Source organism: Bufo bufo, chromosome 1 (genome assembly GCF_905171765.1).
Source record: "Bufo bufo chromosome 1, aBufBuf1.1, whole genome shotgun sequence".
Taxonomy (NCBI): domain Eukaryota; kingdom Metazoa; phylum Chordata; class Amphibia; order Anura; family Bufonidae; genus Bufo; species Bufo bufo.
Window position 1 is genome coordinate 64,270,447 of NC_053389.1, and position 21,090 is coordinate 64,291,536.

The 21,090-nt window shown below is 42.6% G+C and overlaps 1 protein-coding gene across 1 annotated transcript in view; it reads left to right on the top strand.

The window, feature by feature from the left end:
• Nucleotides 1-21,090, top strand: part of TECTA (tectorin alpha) — a 226,617-nt gene that overhangs the window by 197,268 nt on the left and 8,259 nt on the right. Inside the window, exons 15-22 of the mRNA XM_040416053.1 lie at nt 1,564-1,844; nt 3,534-3,644; nt 7,061-7,263; nt 10,158-10,321; nt 14,318-14,566; nt 16,446-16,608; nt 18,318-18,405; nt 19,542-19,658. Of these exons, the coding sequence (XP_040271987.1) occupies nt 1,564-1,844; nt 3,534-3,644; nt 7,061-7,263; nt 10,158-10,321; nt 14,318-14,566; nt 16,446-16,608; nt 18,318-18,405; nt 19,542-19,658 (1,376 nt within the window). The remainder of the gene's footprint in view (nt 1-1,563; nt 1,845-3,533; nt 3,645-7,060; nt 7,264-10,157; nt 10,322-14,317; nt 14,567-16,445; nt 16,609-18,317; nt 18,406-19,541; nt 19,659-21,090) is intronic.

A 21,090-nucleotide genomic window follows, 5' to 3' on the forward strand; every position in this document is an offset into this window, starting at 1 on the left:
TGTAATACCGTTAAACAGGAGGTATAGAGCAAGTAATGTCGCTGTCACCACCGCCTAATAAAAAATTACACTGAATGACTGTCACTGATATTTAGGATGCACAAACGTTATACAGGAGGTATAGCGCAAGTAATGTTGCTGTTACCATTGGCTAATAAAAAATGACACTGAATTAATGTCACTGATATTTAGGATGTGCACACGTTATACTGGAGATGTAGCACAGGTAATGTCGCTGCCAACAGCAGCAAAAAAATTAGACTGAATGTCACTGATATTTCGGATACGCAAACATTGTACAGGAGATGTAGTGCAGGTAATGTAACTGTCCACAGCAGACACCGTCTACAGAGAACGTACACTGGATGTCACAGATATTTTTAGGCTGCACACACGTTACACAGGAGATGTAGCGCAGGTAATGTAAATGTCCGCAGCGGACACCGTCTACGGAAAAAGTACACTGGATGTCACAGATATTTTTAGGATGCGCACACATTAGACAGGAGATGTAGCGCAGACAATGTCGCTGTCTGCAGTGGCCAAACAATTGCAAGCTATTTAGCGCAGGTTGCGCTAAAAATATATATTGCTGCCAGATACAACAATAGTCCTTAAAAGGACTATTGGGTCTCTAACAAGTTTTAGCAATTTAGCGCAGGTTGCGTTAAAAAAATATATTGCTGCCACACAATAGTCCTTAAAAGGACTTTTGGGTCTATAACAAGTATACAAACTAAAATATTCCTATTTCACTCCCTACACTATCTCTCCCATCTGCTCTCCAGCTCTCCCTGACTAATACTGAGCCGAACACGTGTCATCGAGTGCTATATAGTACCAGAAGACACGTTCCGGCCAGCCAATCACTGTAATGCCAGTAACCAAGATGGCTACAGCATTACAGTGAATGGCAGCACTTACCTGCACGTTTATTGGCTGTGAAGCAGCCAACAAACGTGCGGGGAGGAGACTCGAGCATCGCACTCGAGCACACGCGGTATTCGGCAGATCACCGCGATGTGCCGAACATCTCGATGCTCGAGTAAAATTAGTGTTCGGCAGAGCATGCTCGCCCAACACTAGTCCACATGTCTACTGTACCTTTAGGTAAATCCAGCCCTGCTGGTGTTGCAATGTGTTGGCCAATAATTATGTCCATATAGATCCTATTTATCTTTCCTATACATTATTAACCTGTGTACTGCTGGCAGTTTGCAAAGAAAATCTAACAATCATAAGGTAAAACCTAAAAAACTGAAAACCTTGTTGCAGTAATTCTTAGGGTAGGTTTACTTCATGGTTTTGTCTTACGTTTAACATATACATGGAGGGGGGAAAGGATTCAAAAGCGTAATACACTTCACTTATCCATCCAACAAAAACTTATATATATTTTTTTTTTTTACAATGGAGCTCTATGGTGACGGATGTCACTGTATATGGTCATACTGTATAGGCATCTGTTGGAGGCATCTATTTATTGTATACTTTTTTTTATATGCATTAAACGCAAGTGTGATGTGAACCTGGCCTTACTAATGGAGAGATATTGTTTTTCAGCTGCAATGAGCTGCAGTACTCTCAGTATGCCTCTACTTGTGACAACGTCCAAATCCAGAAGCTTCAGAGTGATGGATACTGCCTGAAACTGACCGACATGAAAGGCTTCTTCCAGCCGTGTTATGGTCTACTCGATCCGGTTCCCTTTTACGAGTCTTGTTTTTTGGATGGATGCTACAACACCAAGAAGATTCAGTTGTGTGGCTCTTTAGCCGCCTACGGAGAAGCGTGCAGGTCCTTCGGAATCCTAAGCACGGAGTGGATTGAGAAGGAGAATTGCTGTAAGTCTGAGAGATATTGTAGTTTTTGGGAATATTAAGACGGTAAATGGGCAATTAATATAAGTTTTTGTAATAATAATTATTTATAAAGCGCCTACATATTCTGCAGCATTGTACAAATGGGTAGATGACAGAGGACTAATGAACAATGACGCAGAGGGAGAGGTCTCTACCCATAGGAGCTTCCAATCTATGAGACGGAAGGAACAATTGTCACTTGAATTCTTGTATAATCGTTCGAATTTCTGAAATTATCGTCACGTTATAGCATGCAGCAATCAAACAAGGAATGATTAATCCTTCATTTTCCATGGATCGGTCAAATCACCGCCACATTCCCCTGTCTAATCAGAAATTTGCCAGTTGTTAGCAGTGTAAATGCTCTAGGGCGAACGAGCAACAATCGCAATAACGAGCAAACATCGAAAAATATTTAGTGATTGTTGTTTCTTGCAATTGAATGTTCATTCTCGATCAGTGCCCGCTTGTTATCTGTATTTACACGCTGCAGTGGTCTGGGGCTGAACGACCATTACGATTATTATCTTCAGTGGGAGCAGCGCTGCAGTGACGAGCTCAGTCCTTTACAAGATTGACAGAGCTGTCTGCTTCCAGCCCTGGACCTCCTTCCAGTTGATCGGCAGGGGTGCGGGGCACCGGACCCCCGCCAATCAGCTAGTGGTGGCCTATCCTGAGGACCTGTGGACAGAGATTTAATACTACCACTTTACAAAGCTTTCGAATATGCAGTTCAGTTCTGGGCACCAGTCCATCAAGGATGCCCTGGAGCTGGAAAAAGTGCAAAGAAGAGCAACTAAACAGATAAGGGTCTTAGTTATTGAAAGATTAAAATAATTAAATTAATTTAGTCTTGAGAAGAGACATCTAAGGGGGGACATGATTAACCTATACAAATATATAAATGGGCCATACAAAAAATATGGTGGAAAGCTGTTCCATGTAAAATCCCCTCACAAGACAAGGGGGCACTGCCTCCGACTGGAGAGGAAAAAGTTCAGTCCCCAGAATCATCAAAGCTTCTTTACTGCAATTACTGTGAATCTGTGGAATAGACTTCCTCAGGACGTGGTCACAGCAGGAACAGTGGACAGTTTAAAAACGGTTTAGATGAATTCTTAAAAGTAAATAACATTAACGCTTATGAAAATGTGTAGACGTTGGAGTCACACTCGGCTTTTCTAAAATTCACATCCCCACCTATCCCTTGGTTGAACTTGATGGACTTATGACTTTTTTCAACCGTATTAACTATTTAACTTAATAAGTAGTGCAGAAATATGCCCTATGTTATCCTATGGGGTTGAAAAGTCTCAGTCTCAGTCCCTGCCCTGTGTTCCGCTGCAGAATAACATTCTGCTGCATAAATAATGAGGTGCTGCAGATTTTCTAAAGCAGAATGTCTCTTCATTTCAGTGATGGATTTAATGCACAGAAATCTGCAACAAAATCTGCACAGAAATCCGCAACATAATCCACATGTAATAATCCGCAACAAAATCCACACAAAAATCTGCACCTGCGTAATCTCGGGCTGGTTTTTCTGCCACATGTGAAGTGATCATTAATTTTAAAAATACTAACTACACTACTGCTAATACAAGTAAACTATAACATTGTGTCCATTTGTGCAACAGTCTAATATTGTCCTGTACATGTTTTCATTTATAGCAGGAGTGATTGAAGACCCTTGTGTAGGTGCAGACTGCCCCAACAGGAGTTGTGAAGTGGACAATGGAGGAGAGCTTTGTGGCTGCATGGATCCACCAGTCTATGGAAATGGTACAAGAGTTTAATCCCATCGCTAGGTCTTTAGACTTCTTTAGGATCCATTATTGTTATATAACATCTATTAAAGGGTTTTTTCCGAGAGTAAGACATTTATGACTTATCCTTAGGATAGGTCATCAATATCAGATGGATGGTGGTCTGACTCCTTGCACCCCAGCTGATCAACTGTTTGAAGAGGCTGCGGTGCACCACACCTTACCATCCTCTCTGGAGAGCAGCAACACAGTGTCTGGGGGACCGGGGGACTCAGCGTAGTGTTGGGACTGCCCCAAACCCAGTCACTGTAGCTGCACCACTCACCAGCACACAGTGGCCTCGCTAAACAGCTGAACGGTTGGGGTGCTGGGAGTCTGTCCTCCAACGATCAGATATTGATGACTTATCCTGAGGACAGGTCATCAATATTGTACTCATGGAAAAACATTTTAATGCATACCTCCAGACTAACAATGATGACTGGACTGTTTGGATTCCCATGTACTGTAATTGTGCTCAGTTTTTCTCTGAGCTTGCACGTTTGACATGGCCTTTTCAGAGATGAGCCATCCTGGTAATCAAAAAAACTCCTTGGTGGTTAGCTGTGATCACTGGGAGGAGTTGCAATAATCCACACATTTCCCTGGCAGTGGCTATATGACCACAGAGTCCTCAAAAGTGGAAGCTGCTCTCTACTCTTGATAAGAGGACACCCAGAACCACCCAGAAGCAACATTATAGAGAGGATCGTGCCAATTAGCCCCTATGGTGATCTCACTTTCTCATTTTCTAATGTCAATGCTACAACACTATATTGTTTGCCATTCTGCAAAGTGTATCTCCAGCTACAAACAAGTTTTCAGAAATTAATAGTACAGGTGAATATAAGGAATTTTGTAATATATCTAATTAAAGAATTATTCTCCTCTCCTGGGCTACTCAGGCTGCTTTCCTTCTCTTTCCCTTCACTCAGCTTCTTATCTCTATTAGCTTCTCAGTCTCCAGCCTCACACACAAAAGTCTATAGAGAGAAGAGGAGGGATGAAGAGCCTGCTACTAAGTGATTTATTACCTCACTTTGAACAGTGGTAGAGCCTTATCATACTAGAAATAGTAGAATCAAAAGTGCTGTGTACTAGAGCTAAGAAACTGTATTTTGCGTGTTTTTCATCCAGCCTCCTCCTCCCCCTCCTCTCTCCATAGATGTCAATATTTAAATCGGGAAAGAGCAAAGCAGTTTGAAAAAAGACGATTGAAGTCTTTTTTCTTTAATATGATATATTACAAAGTTTCTTATAGTCACATGTACTATTCATTTATGGAAAGTTATTATTATAACTGGAGGTACGCTTTAAATAGGAGCTCCAGTAAACCAGTATTAATTGTTTATTTATTATACTCACTAAGGCTGGGTTCACATCGCATTTTTCCCATCCGTTTAACGTATACAATAAACGTATACGTTAAACGGATGCCTCAGACTGATGCCATACAGTGACATACATTAACCAGAAAGTTCCACTGTAAAAAAAAAAAAAATTATAAGTTTTTTCAAGCGGACTCTGCAAGAAAGTGGTGTGCTGCATTTTTGTATCCATTTTGTTCTAACGTATACTTCAAACGGAGGCATAAAACGTGATGTGAACCCACCCTTATATAGATACATATTCTGCGGCGATTTACAATCATCATTAACACTCACTGTCCTCAGTGGAGCTCACAATCTAAGTTTCCTATCAGTATGTCTTTGTATTAACGGTTTTTATGAATGCAAGTGCAGTTTGGGCACTAGCAAAATTGCCTTTACACCAAATGTATGATCCGGACTTCTGCAACTTCTCCATGATCCACGTTTGCCTTTGACTCCAATTGTAAAAAAATTACAGTAGAAAAAGCCAAAAATACAGATGTAGCATCCATTAAATGAACAGCAGGCACACTCTTTTAAGCCATTCCACTACAAAGTGTATGGAGGGTGGGCCAAGAAAATGTGGTAGGTACAGGGCCCCGGACACTCTGTGCACCCTTGCTCCTCCAGCTTCCTCTGCCAGCCCCTACCACTCCATTTTGATTGACAGGGTAGGGTTCTTGCCTGGTCCTTTCAATCAAGAAGTAGGGGGAGCGACTGGCAGAAGAAGTAGGAGGAGGAAGGGTGCACAGAGTGACTGAGGCCCACCCTAGATGCACTTACTTGCACATGGATTAAAAGTATTTTTTTCCAGAATGTAGCAACGGATAACTAAGCGAAGGTATCATTACATTCAGCTGAGCTAGTCCTACAAGGCATCAGTGAATGTCCTGGTGACAGTTTCTCTTTAATGGCTGCAACATCTATATGTCAAAACGACATTATTTTGGCATGCATAGAAGCCAATGGATGTGGCTGTCAGTCATATATGTTCGGAACATCAAACGCATTATACTTACTTGGATCACCGCTCCCTGCGTCGCTCCTGGTCCCCGCACCGCCGCTGCTTCTCCCTGTACACAGATGAAAACATCCGGTGTCGGGGGGGGGGGGGAGCAGCCAATGGCAGACGGAGACAGGGACGACCCTCCCTAGCGTCACCCGCCTGCCCTTGGCGGCTCCCCCTGACACCGCAGCGGTGGTGCGGGGACCAGGAGTGGCGCAGGGAGCAGGAAGCCAGGTAAGTATATTCCGTGTGGGGGGCCCGGCACATGGGAGGGACTGTTTATGACATTGAATAACCCCTTTAAGTATCGTGAAGTTCCCTTTACTTATCACAGCCTGGTGCTGACATGTTACTTTTTAGACCAAATGTCCAAAAGGCTTTTGCTATTTGTCTGGTAATCGTATAATCATAGGAGTACAGCTATCACTGAGTCATTTGAAATCCACCAGTTAAACAGGACCTCTAACCTCTCCTGACATGTTTGTTTTACAAATTACATTCCCCATGTAATAACAATTCTGGAGCATCTATTCGTATGACTCTGTGTTGTGCCATTCCTCTATTATTCCCGCTTGAAGTTTTGAATGAAATACTAGCAGTCTGCAGTATAAGGTCCATATGGAGGTTACCAATTGGGCGTGTGTCCCTGCACAGTCTGACACTGGCAACACTGATCGGAGAATGTCAGACTGTGCAGGGACACGCCTCAACAAGTGACACCCATCTGGACCTCTGTTGCAAACTGCTGGCAATTCTTTCATACCTTTCTAGCAGGAATAATAAAGGAGTGGCACAGCATAGAGAAACAAGAATAGATGCTCCAGAGTTGTTATTACATGGGGAGTGCAAGTAGTTAGTAAACCAGACACCTCAGAATAAGGGACAGCTCCTCTTTTAGAGAAAGTGTTGCAAATCATGTATATCATAGTTGTAAAATACATAAAGGGGTATTCCGGTTTTGGCAAAGCATTTTTTCAGGATCTCATTTAATGGTTAGTTCTCTATGTGCCTTTATAGACACCCATGACATCATTGATGCCGAAGTGACATGTAAAGCTGCTCAAATGGAAGTGTCCATATCAAAATGCAAACTGTTCCAGCTTGGTTTTGAGAGGGAAGGCGTGCGGATTAATGACAGGCACTGCCCCGGCATCGAGGGAGAAGATTTCATATCTTTCCAAATAAATAACACAAAAGGCAACTGTGGGAATATCGTACAGGTACAGGACAACGACCTCTTCTGCATAACCATGATTTCTTCTCCTTCCTCCTATCAGCCCCTGGTTGTTCAAAGTCTAACCTGACTACATTTTTTTTTTTTGCCCTGGCATAAACAGGGTCATACACAGTGACAGGAGGATAGGAGTAGTGGTAGAAGTAGTGTGTGTCCCTGTGTATACCTTCTGCCCTGGCACATGAAAGCAGTGGAACTACTACTCTAGTCCTACCTGTCCTTTCCTATCGTCAGGTGTAGCAATCTTTAACGTTTCAAATGTAGCACTGCATATCCTGCTAATTCCCTTACCATTATAACTGCGTGCTAAAACATAGCAGGCTGTCTGACAAGTTAAAGTGTAACTGTCATGTCTTTTTATTTGCTAGTTTATTAGAGCTAGGCATGTATACCTGAGTTAGTCTGTCAATGATTGTCAAAAGATCTGTAATTACCTTATAATAACAGCCTTACTTAATGTCCCCTGTTCTTCCACTGGTCACTTAAAAGACCGTTGCTAGGGCTTGTCTGTCTTCCCTTTAATATAAACAGAAGACAGAGGGGCGGTCCTTCACACTGCATGCCTGCATTAGGCTTCAGAGTGAGGAGGCGTGTCTCTCAGTCATTCAATCTGATTGGCTGGCAGGGAGCTGCTGCTAAAGCAAGTGTGTATGTGGAATGAGGGAAGGCAGTTTTGGCCTCAGAGAACTGGCAGAGGAGTCATCTTGAGAAGATCTTCATATTGTAAGGATTAAAACAGCCGTAACTAAGGGAAAAACTCAAGGAAAACAGTGGTATGTGAAGAACCTAAAAATTGCTTTATGCATAATGCTGCAGCAGCAGTAACATATGCTAAGATCAGGGGTGCACTTAGCCTTTCTGCTGCCTGTGGAAAAAAACTGAAACGATGCCCCAACCCCCCAATGCCAATTTCTTAACCTAACCTCTTCCCTCCATACCATACCCACTGTGCTTCCCAATACTATACTGTAGAAACAGATAATCCCCCTCCCTCTTGCCCCTACCTGGTGCTGCCTGAGGCAATCGCCTCACCTCAGTGGTGGTGCACCCCTGGCTAAGATTGATTTTTATTTATTTTTTTGTGAAAACATGACAGTTATACTTTAAGGATTGCTACATCTGTAAATCTGTCCTAAGTAAAATACATGAAATGACAAAAAAATGACAATCATATTAATGATTTCTGAGTTGGCGGCCGATTTGTTGAATCGAGAGGGAAGCAGAGATGACGGGCACCCAGTCTGAACAAGAGTTTTCCCTCTACTAACAATGGTAGCAATGGGCGCTCTGCCTTAATTAGCGCCAAGTCCTCCACCATTGGTCATCCATGTCAGATTTTACATATTTAAGGGTACAACCACACGGGACAGATACACTGCAGATTTGCAAACACAGTATTGATGATATTTCATCTACAAGCTGGAACACAGTGCAATTTGACCTGTGGTGTGAATTTTAGGGATTGTCCGAGATATTGATATTGGTGGCCTAGCCTCAGGATAAGTCATCAATATTTAATCGGTGGGGGTCCACCCGCTGATCAGATGTTTGAAGAGGACGTAGTGCTCTGACCCTGCAGCCTCCTCACAGCTTACCAAGCACAGCGCTCTCCATTGGATAGTTGCTGTGCTTGGTATTGCAGTTCAACCCCATTAACTTGAATGGGACAAAGCTGCACCGTGACTGATGAATGTGACGTCAGTAGCCTAGGAAGAGACCGCAGCCCTCACTGGAGCACTGCTGCCTCTTCAATCAGATGGTCGGCAAGGGTGCCGGGAGTCAGATATTGGGGGCCTCCTGAGCATAAAACATCAATATCAAAATCACGGACAACTCCTTTAAAACTGCAGCATGTTAATTTATGCTGCAGATTACCAAGATTCAAGTCTTTGCGAGGCAAATAGTGTAAACCACGGCAAGTAAGCAGCAAAATTGGCAACAAATCCACATGTAACACCTGGATTTTGTGTAAATTTTGCTGTGGAAATTCCGTCCCCTTGTGGCCATACCCTTAATCTAATAGGAACCTACTCCATGTTGTTGGTCCCTGTTAAAGGAAAAAATGTTGAGAAAAATGATGTTTTTATATATGCAAATGAGTCTCTAGGAGCAAAGGGCACCTGTCAGCAGTTTTGTACCTATGACACTGGCTGACCTGTTACATGTGCACTTGGCATCTGTGTTGGTCCCATGTTCATATGTGCCCGCATTGCTGAGAAAAATTATGTTTTAATATATGCAAATGAGTCTCTAGGAGCAACAGGGGCGTTACCGTTACACCTAGAGGCTCTGCTCTCTCTGCAACTGCCGCGTCCTCTGCACTTTGATTGACAGTACCAGGCAGTGAAAACATCATTACGCTTGGCCCTGAATTCTCGTAAAGTGCAGAGGGCACAGCAGTTGCAGAGAAAGCAGAGCCTCTAGATGTAACGATAACACCCCTATTGCTCCTAGAGACTCATTTGCATATATTAAAACATAATTTTTCTCAGCAATGCGGCACATATGAACATGGGACCAACGCAGATGCCAAGCGCACATGTAACAGGTCAGCCAGTGTCATAGGTACAAAACTGCTGACAGATGCCCTTTAAATTAATCTGAACCCGCTCATCTTAATCCTTATTTTCCTGACATACAACAAGATCACTATTTCAGCCCCCAGTCTTTTATATATGAGAAATATTGCTCTAAATAAGACATTTGCCAGTTGACGGATAGTCCGCCATTTATTAGTAACATTACAAATCTGTATAGATCGCCATGGAACAAATACGACTTGCATGCCTCATATCCAGAAATATTTCCTCTGGATCCTCATTTTCCTGTCCTATTACCGTTACCCAGTAGAATTGTGACCTGTTCTGCATTACCTTACAGTCTAATGGCACTCACATCATGTACAAAAATACTGTGTGGATAGAAAGTGCAAACAACACAGGTAACATAATTACCCGGGACCGGACTATCAATGTGGAATTCTCCTGTGCGTATGAATTAGACATCAAGATCTCGCTGGATTCTGTCATACGGCCTATGCTCAGGTAAATTCTTATATCATACTTAGGGTAGGTTCACATCGGCGACAGGTAAATCTGGTAGTCTGTTCTGGCAGAGGAGCAGACTTCCAGAGTCACCGTATCCCACATAGGTGGACTCCAACGCACATTGCCGGGTACTCCCAGATTTCTATACACTATAATGGGATTTTATGTAAGGGGATACAGAGGGTAAATGTCAGCATTTACAGCAAAAATACAGCTACATGTAGCTGTATTTTTCCAGCTTAATGACAGGAAACCTATGGGATCCCCATCAGTTCCCATTATAGTGAACAGGAATCTGGGAGTACCCGGCAGTGTGCGTCGGAGTCCGCCTGTGTCAGCTACAATAATTATTTTAGTCTGCTCCTCTGCCAGAACAGACTACCGGGTTTACCTGATGCAGATGTGAACCTGCCCAAAATTCTTAGTAATATACACAGTATAAATGTGAATTTCTGTTGTTTCCAAAAATACATTTTTTACTACAGTTTAAAATCCAAAATAAAATGACATAGTGCCATGGAATGAATGCTGACATTTTGATAATTTAATCACCAAGAATGCTGAAGCTTCATGCTATTTAGGACCTCCCAGTTTTGCCCCTGGCTCTGCCAAAGATTACTCCTAAAGGGAAAATTGCAGGGCAGAGGTTGACAAATCCAATTTCCTATTAAGTCCCATTTAAGATTCTGGAGCAGGAGCATCTGGTCAGCTATGGCACATTATATTAGTTGTATATTAGCACATACTATTTCTGTTGTATGACATCTATACATATTCATGCCCGAACCAATTAAAGACGGATGTGCTCAAAAAGATAATGGTGCAGATTTAATAACCCTGTCAGTGTAATCCTAGACCAGGTCGTCTCGTCACAGGATGCGCCAGGTTTATCCCGGTGGCTGATGCTGGATGATACATTTGGTGCATCTTGCTAGAGCTTAAATACTTTCCCCTAACCTCTCACCACCTATGTGTTGGCATACTTTGGAGTCATTTTGCCACACCTGGTTGCACTTTAAGCTAGAACCCTTTCCACCAAATTACACCCATTGTCTAGCGATGAGCAAAAAAGCATCTAAATTACATAATAAATGTGGCGCAAGGCATGTATACCAGTTTTTTTCTGCAAATTGAGCCAGAATTCTTGAGCATTTAGCTTAGTAAATCTCCCTGATATAGTAATAGACACAGAAGAAGAAGCAGCAATACAAAGATCATGGCATAGAAATACTATACAGTTAAAACACCCAAAATTGCTTAGGGGTCGGTCCTCTTAAAGGGGTTGTCTGCAATATCTCATAGGCCCAACGCCCTGAAGTAGCTTTGTTCTATCCATTATATAGTGGACAGAGCCGATTACTGCAGCGCTGCTCACATTTAAGTTAAAGGAGTTGCACCACTAATATAAATGTATCCCGACCAATGTATATCGCTGTTCCCAAAATACCACCATTTTTTACTGAATCTTCCTTGTCAAAAGTTATCAGCCTACCATTGCACCCTGTGGCAAATCAGTTTTGATTTTTAGTTTCTGTTGGTTATGTCCTGCATTGGAGCCTCGTAATGTAGGACTTAGGAAGCCTCATTGGTAAGAACAAGGGGCGTGGTTATTGTCACATGATCTGCCGATGTCGGGACACATTTCACTGCCCTAAGGCATGATGGGACAGCACATGACAAACTTTAAAGTAGGATTCAAGCATGGGAGATAAGAGAAAACTGCAGACGAGGTAAATGTGAAAAAAAAATTAAAAAAAATTCAAGGAGGAATGTCCTAGAATAATTGATGGGAATAAACTTTTGAGTGAAAAGTTGTTTATGGCACAAACCTTTTAATGAGTGCAGCACTGCCATTGCAAGCTCCATTCACTGTGGAATAGACGGAGCTGTGTGCTACCGGGGCAAACCTCTGGTCCCACAGCTACCCTGAAAGAGCGGATCGGCAAGTAGGGTGGCAGACCCATGTTGATCAGATATTTTTGGCTTTGCTGCAGACAGGCCAATGGTAGTAAAAATTTGTCACAGACAAATCTAGGCTAGATGGGCATGGTCTTCTCAATGAGATGCCATATGCTATATGAATGCTGTTTCTGTCTTTTTTCTTGTGGGACAGAATAGCATAGACTACCACACTGTTCTGTATCGCAAAAAAGAAGGAAGTGAATGGAAAGTAGGCCAAATGGAACCTAAAGATGAATTCTTTGGCCTCAATTTGCTACATTGTAACAAATGCATCCGCTGCGATATGTTTAAATAAAATCTTTTAGTTATTCAAACATATACTCCTGATGGAAAGCCCAGCGGAGGGCTACATATAATGAGTCTTCATAATAGTAACAGCTTACACAGGTACAGATGTGTCCTTCCTTACCTTTCTTCTTGGCTCGACATGTCCTGATATGTGTGTCACGAGGTGACCAGCTTTTCAAAACAACATGATTTTGTGATATTGTGTCACGAGATGTCTATCCTATTCATGGCCACCCAGTGGCAGTCTGACAAGGGTTTGCTAGTATTGAACTGAATGGGTTTCACGAGAAATTGGAGTCTTTGCCAAATTCGAGCTAAGGACAAGATTGACACATCCATATGAGGATTAGAAGAAACAGCGAAGGGATGTCAAACTCGTGGCCCTTCAGCTGTTGCAAGAGTACAACTCCAAGCATGCCCTGAAAGCTGTAGTCTGTCCAGCATGATGGAAGTTGTAGTTTTTCAACAACCGAAGGGCCACTAATTTGACATCCCTGAGTTAGGGTGTTTTTGGTGGACATGAGAAAAAATATTATGGTGTCTCTCCAGGGTAGATGACTGCGTATGCAGTTCTCCTAGATACCGCTCAAAAGAGTAAAGCACAATTGGAGAAGGGGAGCAGTAACAAATAAAACTTAACTTTTAATATGTCAATTCTCCCAGGCCAGGGAGTTAAAGACCCCTTACAAACATGAAAACACATAAAGACAAACTAGAATCCTGGATTGGTGTGCCGCATAAATTGTCTGCACACCAAATCAGGTGTCGTCCTCCCTAGGACGGTGACAGATGTCACGAGGGCTCACGGGGGACAAACCGTAAAATCACTTTGTCCTGATCCCATGGGAGGGTATCCGGACCAAGAGGGAGAAATGAAATGGTCTTACCAGTTCTTAGAAGGCCTCACTTGTTAGCCACGTAAAGTGGGTTAGTACAGGAGGTGGTCACGTACAGCGGGCTGGTCATTCATCAGATGTCCCGTGGATAAAAGGATATCCGTGATATCAGTCAGACCCAGTATTAGAGTAGCCTCAAAAGAGAAACTTACCCTAGTACCGCCCTGCTTGACCTAATTGGCCCTGGTGACCTAACACGGGGTCCGTGCCCCGCAAGGGGTGGCCCCGTCCGGAACCTTGCCCTGATAAGGAGTCCCTATGTGACCCTATCACAGGGTGACCGGGGACTAACCCCGAATTATAAGGCAAGGGGAGGTATGATAACCGTAATTAAATTGCGTATACCGCAATATGTTAGTGTGTGGAGATAAATGGTAAACAACCGCAATATGGTTGCGCGTCTTGTGGTATGTAAACATGTCCCAACGCGTTTCATCAATCTAACATATCCTAAGACCGCTATTCATAAACATGAGACCCCATAAATCATCAGGGGACACGGGGCCTACTGTTATGGCTCCTACCTGTCTACCTATTACAAACAGATGGGGGTATTATAACGAATAGCCCCTCAAAACAAGGTAGAGAGGTGACAGAGTGAGGCATGTGGTATCATACACATTACTTGCTGGAGCGGCGTATCGCAGATGTCCAGAGTTGTGGGCATAGAGGTTCACCATGCCAAACACCACAAGTGCACGCCTTTTTGGTGGACATGCCCTTTGTATAATTATACAATTCCAAAAATGTGAAAAGTTTTAATTACATTTTAAACCAACAAATAATGTAAAATGGAATCTTTTATGAAAATATGTCAAAAATGATGACGCTTTATCTAATGTTACAGTGTAATAAATCTAACCGTCCCCACTCAAGAAGGAAGTTTTACCACCAAGATGGCATTGTATAAAAATGCATCATATAAGCATCCATATCGTCAAGGGGAAGTAGTGCTTACAACTCGAGATGTCCTCTTTGTTGGTGTCTTTGTGGTCGGAGCAGACTCTACTCATCTGATACTGATACTAAATAAATGCTATGCAACTCCATCAAGAGACAGTAACGACAAGCTCCGCTACTTCATCATTGAAGAAGGGTGAGTATATGACATACATGGTGTGTGATAGGACTGTATAAAGGCTGAATTGTAAGATACAAAAGGCTTAAAGGCTATGTATACCTTTAGAGGTAATTTTTGTTTATGATTGCATTTTACTAATTTTTGGATAAAAATCATATTTTCAATTGGCCTTTATTTAAAATATTGAGCCGTTCTGTCACAAAGAGTTAACTGTTTTTCTAACTGTGTGACTGGTGCTTTCATTTTCACTTTGTGCCGGTCATCTAATAAACCATATCGCTAAACTACTAAGAGGTCATAAACACTTTTTTAAGCCACATTCTTATCAGTAAGATAAGAACTGAGCAATAATGAGTGTTTATAATGTCAGAGAGCAGAGATAAGGAGCCCGACAGCTCCCCAACTGACGGAAAAGAGAGAAAATACAGAGGCTGCTTCTAGAGCATCTCAGCTCTGTACAGAAAAGGGACTGAGTATTTTTAATAAAGACCAATTGAAAAAATTATTTTAGCTCAAAATGAATACACTGCAATAATAAAAGAAAAATTGTCCCCAAAGGTGTACATAGCCTTTAAGTCAAAATTCTGACTTTCTTATATCAGAAACATTTATTTTTGTGTAATTTTTTTGTTATAGGGTTCTTCAATGTTATGCTTTTTACATTTTGCCATCTGTCTTTACAAGAATGATATTACAGATAATAATTTATGTAAAATAACTAGATATAGGTGATGTGAAGTGGCACAAAGGTTATTGGGTGTGTATTGATGGGCATTAGGCAGAGTTAGAGGCATGACTTAGTGTAAAAGAAATTACTGTGTTAGTGGGGTGTACAGGAAAAGTTGCCAAAATGATGCCCCTCTTTCATGATATCACTTGCTGTAACCTGCTCTGCTAGCCCCCTGCATTCACTTCATGCCAATTATACCGTTAAAACTGAGAGTCCTTTTTCTGTTTTCTGGTACAAATGCAGGAGGAAACATGGAAATAAATATTTCCCTATTACCAGTATAACGTGCAGACTGCATGCAGGGCGCAGGCGGTGCAGGAAGTCTGTGACATGAATCCTCAGCCAATAGCTGCAGAGAATTGAGTAATGTCAGAGAATGGGCATCATTTTGGCAACTTCTCCAGTACTGCCCAGTAACGGGCAGACATTTTGTTGTTTCCTGTGGTGTTACAGGACTATAGTGTACTAGCACCATGGAAACTTGCAGTTAAGGTGACGATAGTGAAGTTATTAACAGCCCTGGTATCTCATATGACCCTAGTACATCCATTTTACTAATTATGTCCGTACTTACAGACATCTTGATTTATCACATGTCTTTCATAACATTTTTCAAAGTGTTTCCTTAAAGGGAGTCTGTCAGCAGTTTTGATCATTCTAAATTGCTGACAGCACTAGCAAGGGGCTGGAAACAGCAGGGCAAACATACTTTTTGTGGAGCTTTAACCATCAGGAGTAGTGAGAATATGAAGTTTTATTCGGCCAGATTCTTCTTTCCTAAGTGCCCAGTAGATTCCCTATGAAGTGCTCTCTGCTTTAATTTGCTTCACAGCCCCTCCTCTCTGCTACAAGAAACAGTTATAGTGGTCTCCTGGTTGGATGCTACAGCTGTCACTCAGGGCAGAGGGGAGGGGCTGTAAAGCAGCTAAATACAGAGAATGAAAGCTCCACCTCTTGGGCACTTGAGAGATGAGAATCTGGCAGAATAGTTCATATTCACACTACTCCTGATGAGAAAAGCTCTACAAAAGGTAAGTTTGTTCGGCTATCCCCAGCTCCTACCCAGTGCTGTCAGCAGTTCAACACTATGAAAACTGCTGACTGACTCCCTTTGTTATATCAATATTTCATAAGAGATTATTAAAATTACATTTTATTAATCAGGTGTCCAAATATCAAAGACAACACCATTGGAATAGAAGAGAATGGGATTTCTCTAACGTGTCGCTTTCACGTCACGGTTTTTAAGTTCATAGGCGATTATGATGAAGTTCATCTCCATTGTGCTGTATCTTTGTGCGACTCTGAAAAATATTCCTGTAAAATTGTAAGTACCAAGCTGTTGTGGTAATATAGGAATCAGGCTATATCCTCTTAAAATCAACACTATGGACGAGCATGTAATACATGGTCACACTGAGGGTCTTCAAGGTGGGAGATGGTTTTTCCAGTAGTTTTGGTTCCTGAGGCTCGCTAGCCTTGTTACTTTGTGTGAATTTAATTAATAAATTGATAACTTCTTTCTCTAGTCATTTTATCATTTTCATATCCTAAAATTATTTTAGATGTGGTTAGTTAGACTAACATCACACTTGCAGCAAAGCTACCCTGCAGGCTATTCTCTGGATACGGCAAAGCCGATAGTGCCACGTGTCCACCAGACCCTTTTGACTATGATGGGATCCAGCTGCTCCCCTGGTGAAATGCCAGGATTTGCCCCAACAAAAACCTTTGCATGCAGTGATTGTTGTCTGGCCGAATGCCGCCATTTATACCGGGGAGCATACATATCTCTGACAGATCCCATCAATGGGCTCCAGTGGCCACTCGGCACTATCCGGCTATGCCGGACCTGGAGAACATCGGAAGGCTGTTCTCTGCCAGAACAGCCTGCTGGATAGCTTTGTCGCAAGTGTGAAGTTAGCCTTAGGGCTCATGTACACGGCCGTATCCTTCTGAGACATACGGTCAGTGAGTGGGCCATATGTCCCGGTGCGGCATACATCGTGCGCAGTATACATCGGGCTGCCCGCGGGGCTATTGTCCCACACTCATTGTCCCGTGGGGAGCCCGATGCGCACAGCATCATAGTAACCTATGATGCTGTGCGCTCCCGTGCGCACAATGTATGTCGCTCCGGGACATATGGCCCGCTCACGGACCGTATGTCTCGGAGGGCATACAGTCGTGTGCATGAGCCCTCAGTGGGGTTATCCCATAAATGTAAAACTCTTTTTTACTTATGTATCTGGAGAACTTTCTTGCCTTTCTGTGGGTGGGCAGCAGCTCATTAAGCACCTGCATCTAACAGGATGCATTACAATTAAGGAAGGGTTTTTACCAGCGCTAGGAATTCCGTTATAGTGTTCCGTTATAACAGAGTTATAACGAAATATAACAGAATTTTAGGATGGAATCCAAAACGGAACCCTTTAAGAGGCATTCTGTTTTGCTCCGTCCTAATGCTTTTGTATGGGGGCACATAACGGTTCTGTTTTGTTCCATTATACATGACGGAAAAAAAGTTATGTCGACAGGTCTTTTTTTTTCAGTCATGTAACGGAATTCCTACTGTTGGTGAGAACCCGCCCTTACTCTTGTTAACCCCTTCCTCCAGTGCATAGAATATAGTCCCTCACATATAGCCACCAAGATACATATGGTATGAAATGCCTCCACAAATTCCATCTCCAATGAATGAATGAATGAATGAATGAATGAAAGGGGTCTGGGCAACTTCTCTATGAGATCACTACACCAGCACTGAGAGGAGGGGAGCAGGGAAGCTACCGAGTATGTGCGTCCACCACTAAATGGCCTAGGAGAAGCTCAGTCCCATTTAAGTGAATGAGGCTGAGCGCGATACCAATCACAGCCACTATACAATGTACACCGCTGTGCTTAGTGAGCTGCGAGAAAGCACAGGAGCGCTGGTGTCTGCTCAAAAAGCTGATCGGCGGAGGTCCCAGGTGTCAGACACCCAACACCCAGGACCCCCTTTTAAATAATTAATTCCATATTTTATTACTTTGGCAGAACTGTCCACAGAATTCTAGAAGTGCCATTGATCATGTGCAAGATTCCAAGGAGCAAATTATTTCTGTTGGTCCAATTAGAAGAAAACGTCAGTATTTTCTACTCTTTCTTTTAATTTTGTTTTTATCATCCCTCCTTTTCTAGTGATAATGTGATGTAGCTTTACAATTTAATTCTGTTAAAAATTTCCTTAAAATTCCCTGGTCAAACGCTCAGAACCTTAGCCTATTTAAAAAAAAAAACATTTACTCTTCCACCCGGTTCCACAACACTGCCTGTTCCCGGCTGCTTATAGTTCTTTCTTGTCCTGTGACCGCTGGAGCCAGTCGCTGGTCTCAATGGTCACAGTCCTCAGTGGTCGCATCACTGCTAGTGACTGATGTGCCGTTCTAGCGCATGTGACCACGGAGGCCGTTGATTGGCCACAGCAGTCACAGGACAAAGATGAGGGGATCAAAAGCAGCCAGGAACAGGGCACAAGACAACAGTGGGACTTTGGGGGTTTTGTTAGTTTTTTTTAATTGGGAACAGGTTCTGACCCTCCTCTTTGGATCTATTGCCAAAGATTTGCGTGTAAATCTTGTTAGATCGATTTCACACCACAAGCATGCGTTCTTTTATGCAAAATTCTGATCTGAAACACGTTTGTGCTGCACCGGGGGCTATTGTAGATCTATGTAAAATGACGATCTATGATAAATTCCCCCTTTGCGCAGTAGGTGACCCTGCCATTTTAGCAACAGAATAGCCTTCTTCATTATCAAGAGGTCAGAGAGAATTAAGAGAGCCAAGCAGAGCAATCAGAGCCAAAGAGGCACAACACATAGCTGAGACAACCTAGTTCGGCTATTTTCAGAAGTCCCATAGCAATCAATGGAGAGAACGTTGCACATGCACAGCGCATGCACAGTGTTCTCTGTTCATGGCGAGACTTGTTCTTGAGATAGGAGTTTGGCCCCGCACCTGTCGGACATTTATGGTATATGATTTTATCGATATGTTATAAACTTTCAGATGAGAATATCCCTTTAAAAAACATTTCCACGTTCATAACCGAAACAAATAGATAAAATACATGAATCTCTGTGCAAGTAGTGGAAATTGTAATACAGTATATTCACTTCTATTGTTCCACACTCCAGTGGAGCTTACAAACGACATGTCCTAAATAAACCCATGATCACAATGTTATACAATTAAGACCAAATTCTTATTATCTCGTAGGTTTGGACTGGTGTGAGGACAATGGAGGGTGTGAGCAGATCTGTACAAGTAGACTAGATGGACCAATCTGTAGTTGTGTGACCGGGACCCTTCAGGAAGATGGAAGAAGTTGTCGAGGTAAGGCAAGCAATTTACCCTTGGCCTCCTATGAAGTAAATAAGCAGCTGTCTTTGCTAATATCTTAGGCTTTGTTCATACTTGCTTTAGAACATTTCACTGCAGATTCCATCATATCTGGTGGGAAAAATAGCACTGCATGCAGGATGAAGGACGAATATGGTAAACCTCACTGGAAGTGGTATCCAGCTAAAATGAAAGCCAACAATGTGAACAGAGCCTTAGGCATAGATTTTAGAATAGTATTCCTGTATAATTAGTAGTTATGTTCATAAAATTATCTTAAGTATAAATGTGCTCCTAACTGGAAATGCAACTCTTTACTCAAGATCCTACAGTACCTACCATACAGACAGTCAAACTGCTGCAATGTTGCTCGTTGGAAGAAGAGAAGACTCATCTTAAGCCAGCCTCTTCCCACTACTTCATGGATGGCGTAAACCTGATCAAGGTCCTCTCTTCACGGAAGCCACAATCTTAGCCATCATGCACACGACCATATGTGTTTTGCAGTCCGCAAAACACGGATACCGGTCGTGTGCATCCCTCACTTTCTCATTCCACAGTTTTGTAGAAATGCCCACGGCAATCATACAGCATATATGTCCCATACACATCACACATTCAACTATAAATACATTAATATAAATTAAAACATAAGAAAGAGAGCGGAGATAACCAATGGCCAAGGCCTGTTTATTAACTCATAAATAACCAGTAACTAATAACACTTTTTAGAGCCTAGTCATAAACTCAGACTCAAACCTCTTCAGAGTCCATCCTATACACAGGATGACCTATGTAAAACCACCCATACAGGTCAATGACCATCCTTTTCCAGAAAAAGGGGCGTGGGTACAGGCTTCACGGGCTGTAGCAGACAAAAGGCAAGCCAGCCCGCGGAGCCAGGACAATTATAGCCCCACTCCTGAACCCCCCACCAATCAGGCACTTGTTGCCAGGGTCCGGGTATCTCTACCCGAAACCCTGCAACCAGACAGGCCCTAAACTTTAGCCAATTACGGCCATCACTGGGCAGAATATCCACCCTGCCCAGTGACCACCGCAAAACGGCGGGAAATTTTCCCTCCAAAACCCATACTAAAAATAGTATCTCAATCACTGGGCAGAAATCAACCTCAGCGCAGTGAAGGAGACACTTAACATGGGGCAATGCTGATATGGCCTTGTGTATCCCTCCTTAATGTCTGGGATCCAGCCATTCTTGTCTGCTAAATCGACAAGAATAGGACATGTTCTATTTTCTTTGCTGGACGGACATACGGCCACATGGATGTGGACAGCACAAGGATGACATTTTTTGTGGTCCATAGAAATGAATGGGTCTGTGTGAGTTAATGTGGGTCAGATGCCCACTGAAAATACAGTCTTGGAAAAAAAACAGCAGAGGAACCGGATTACGAAGATAGGG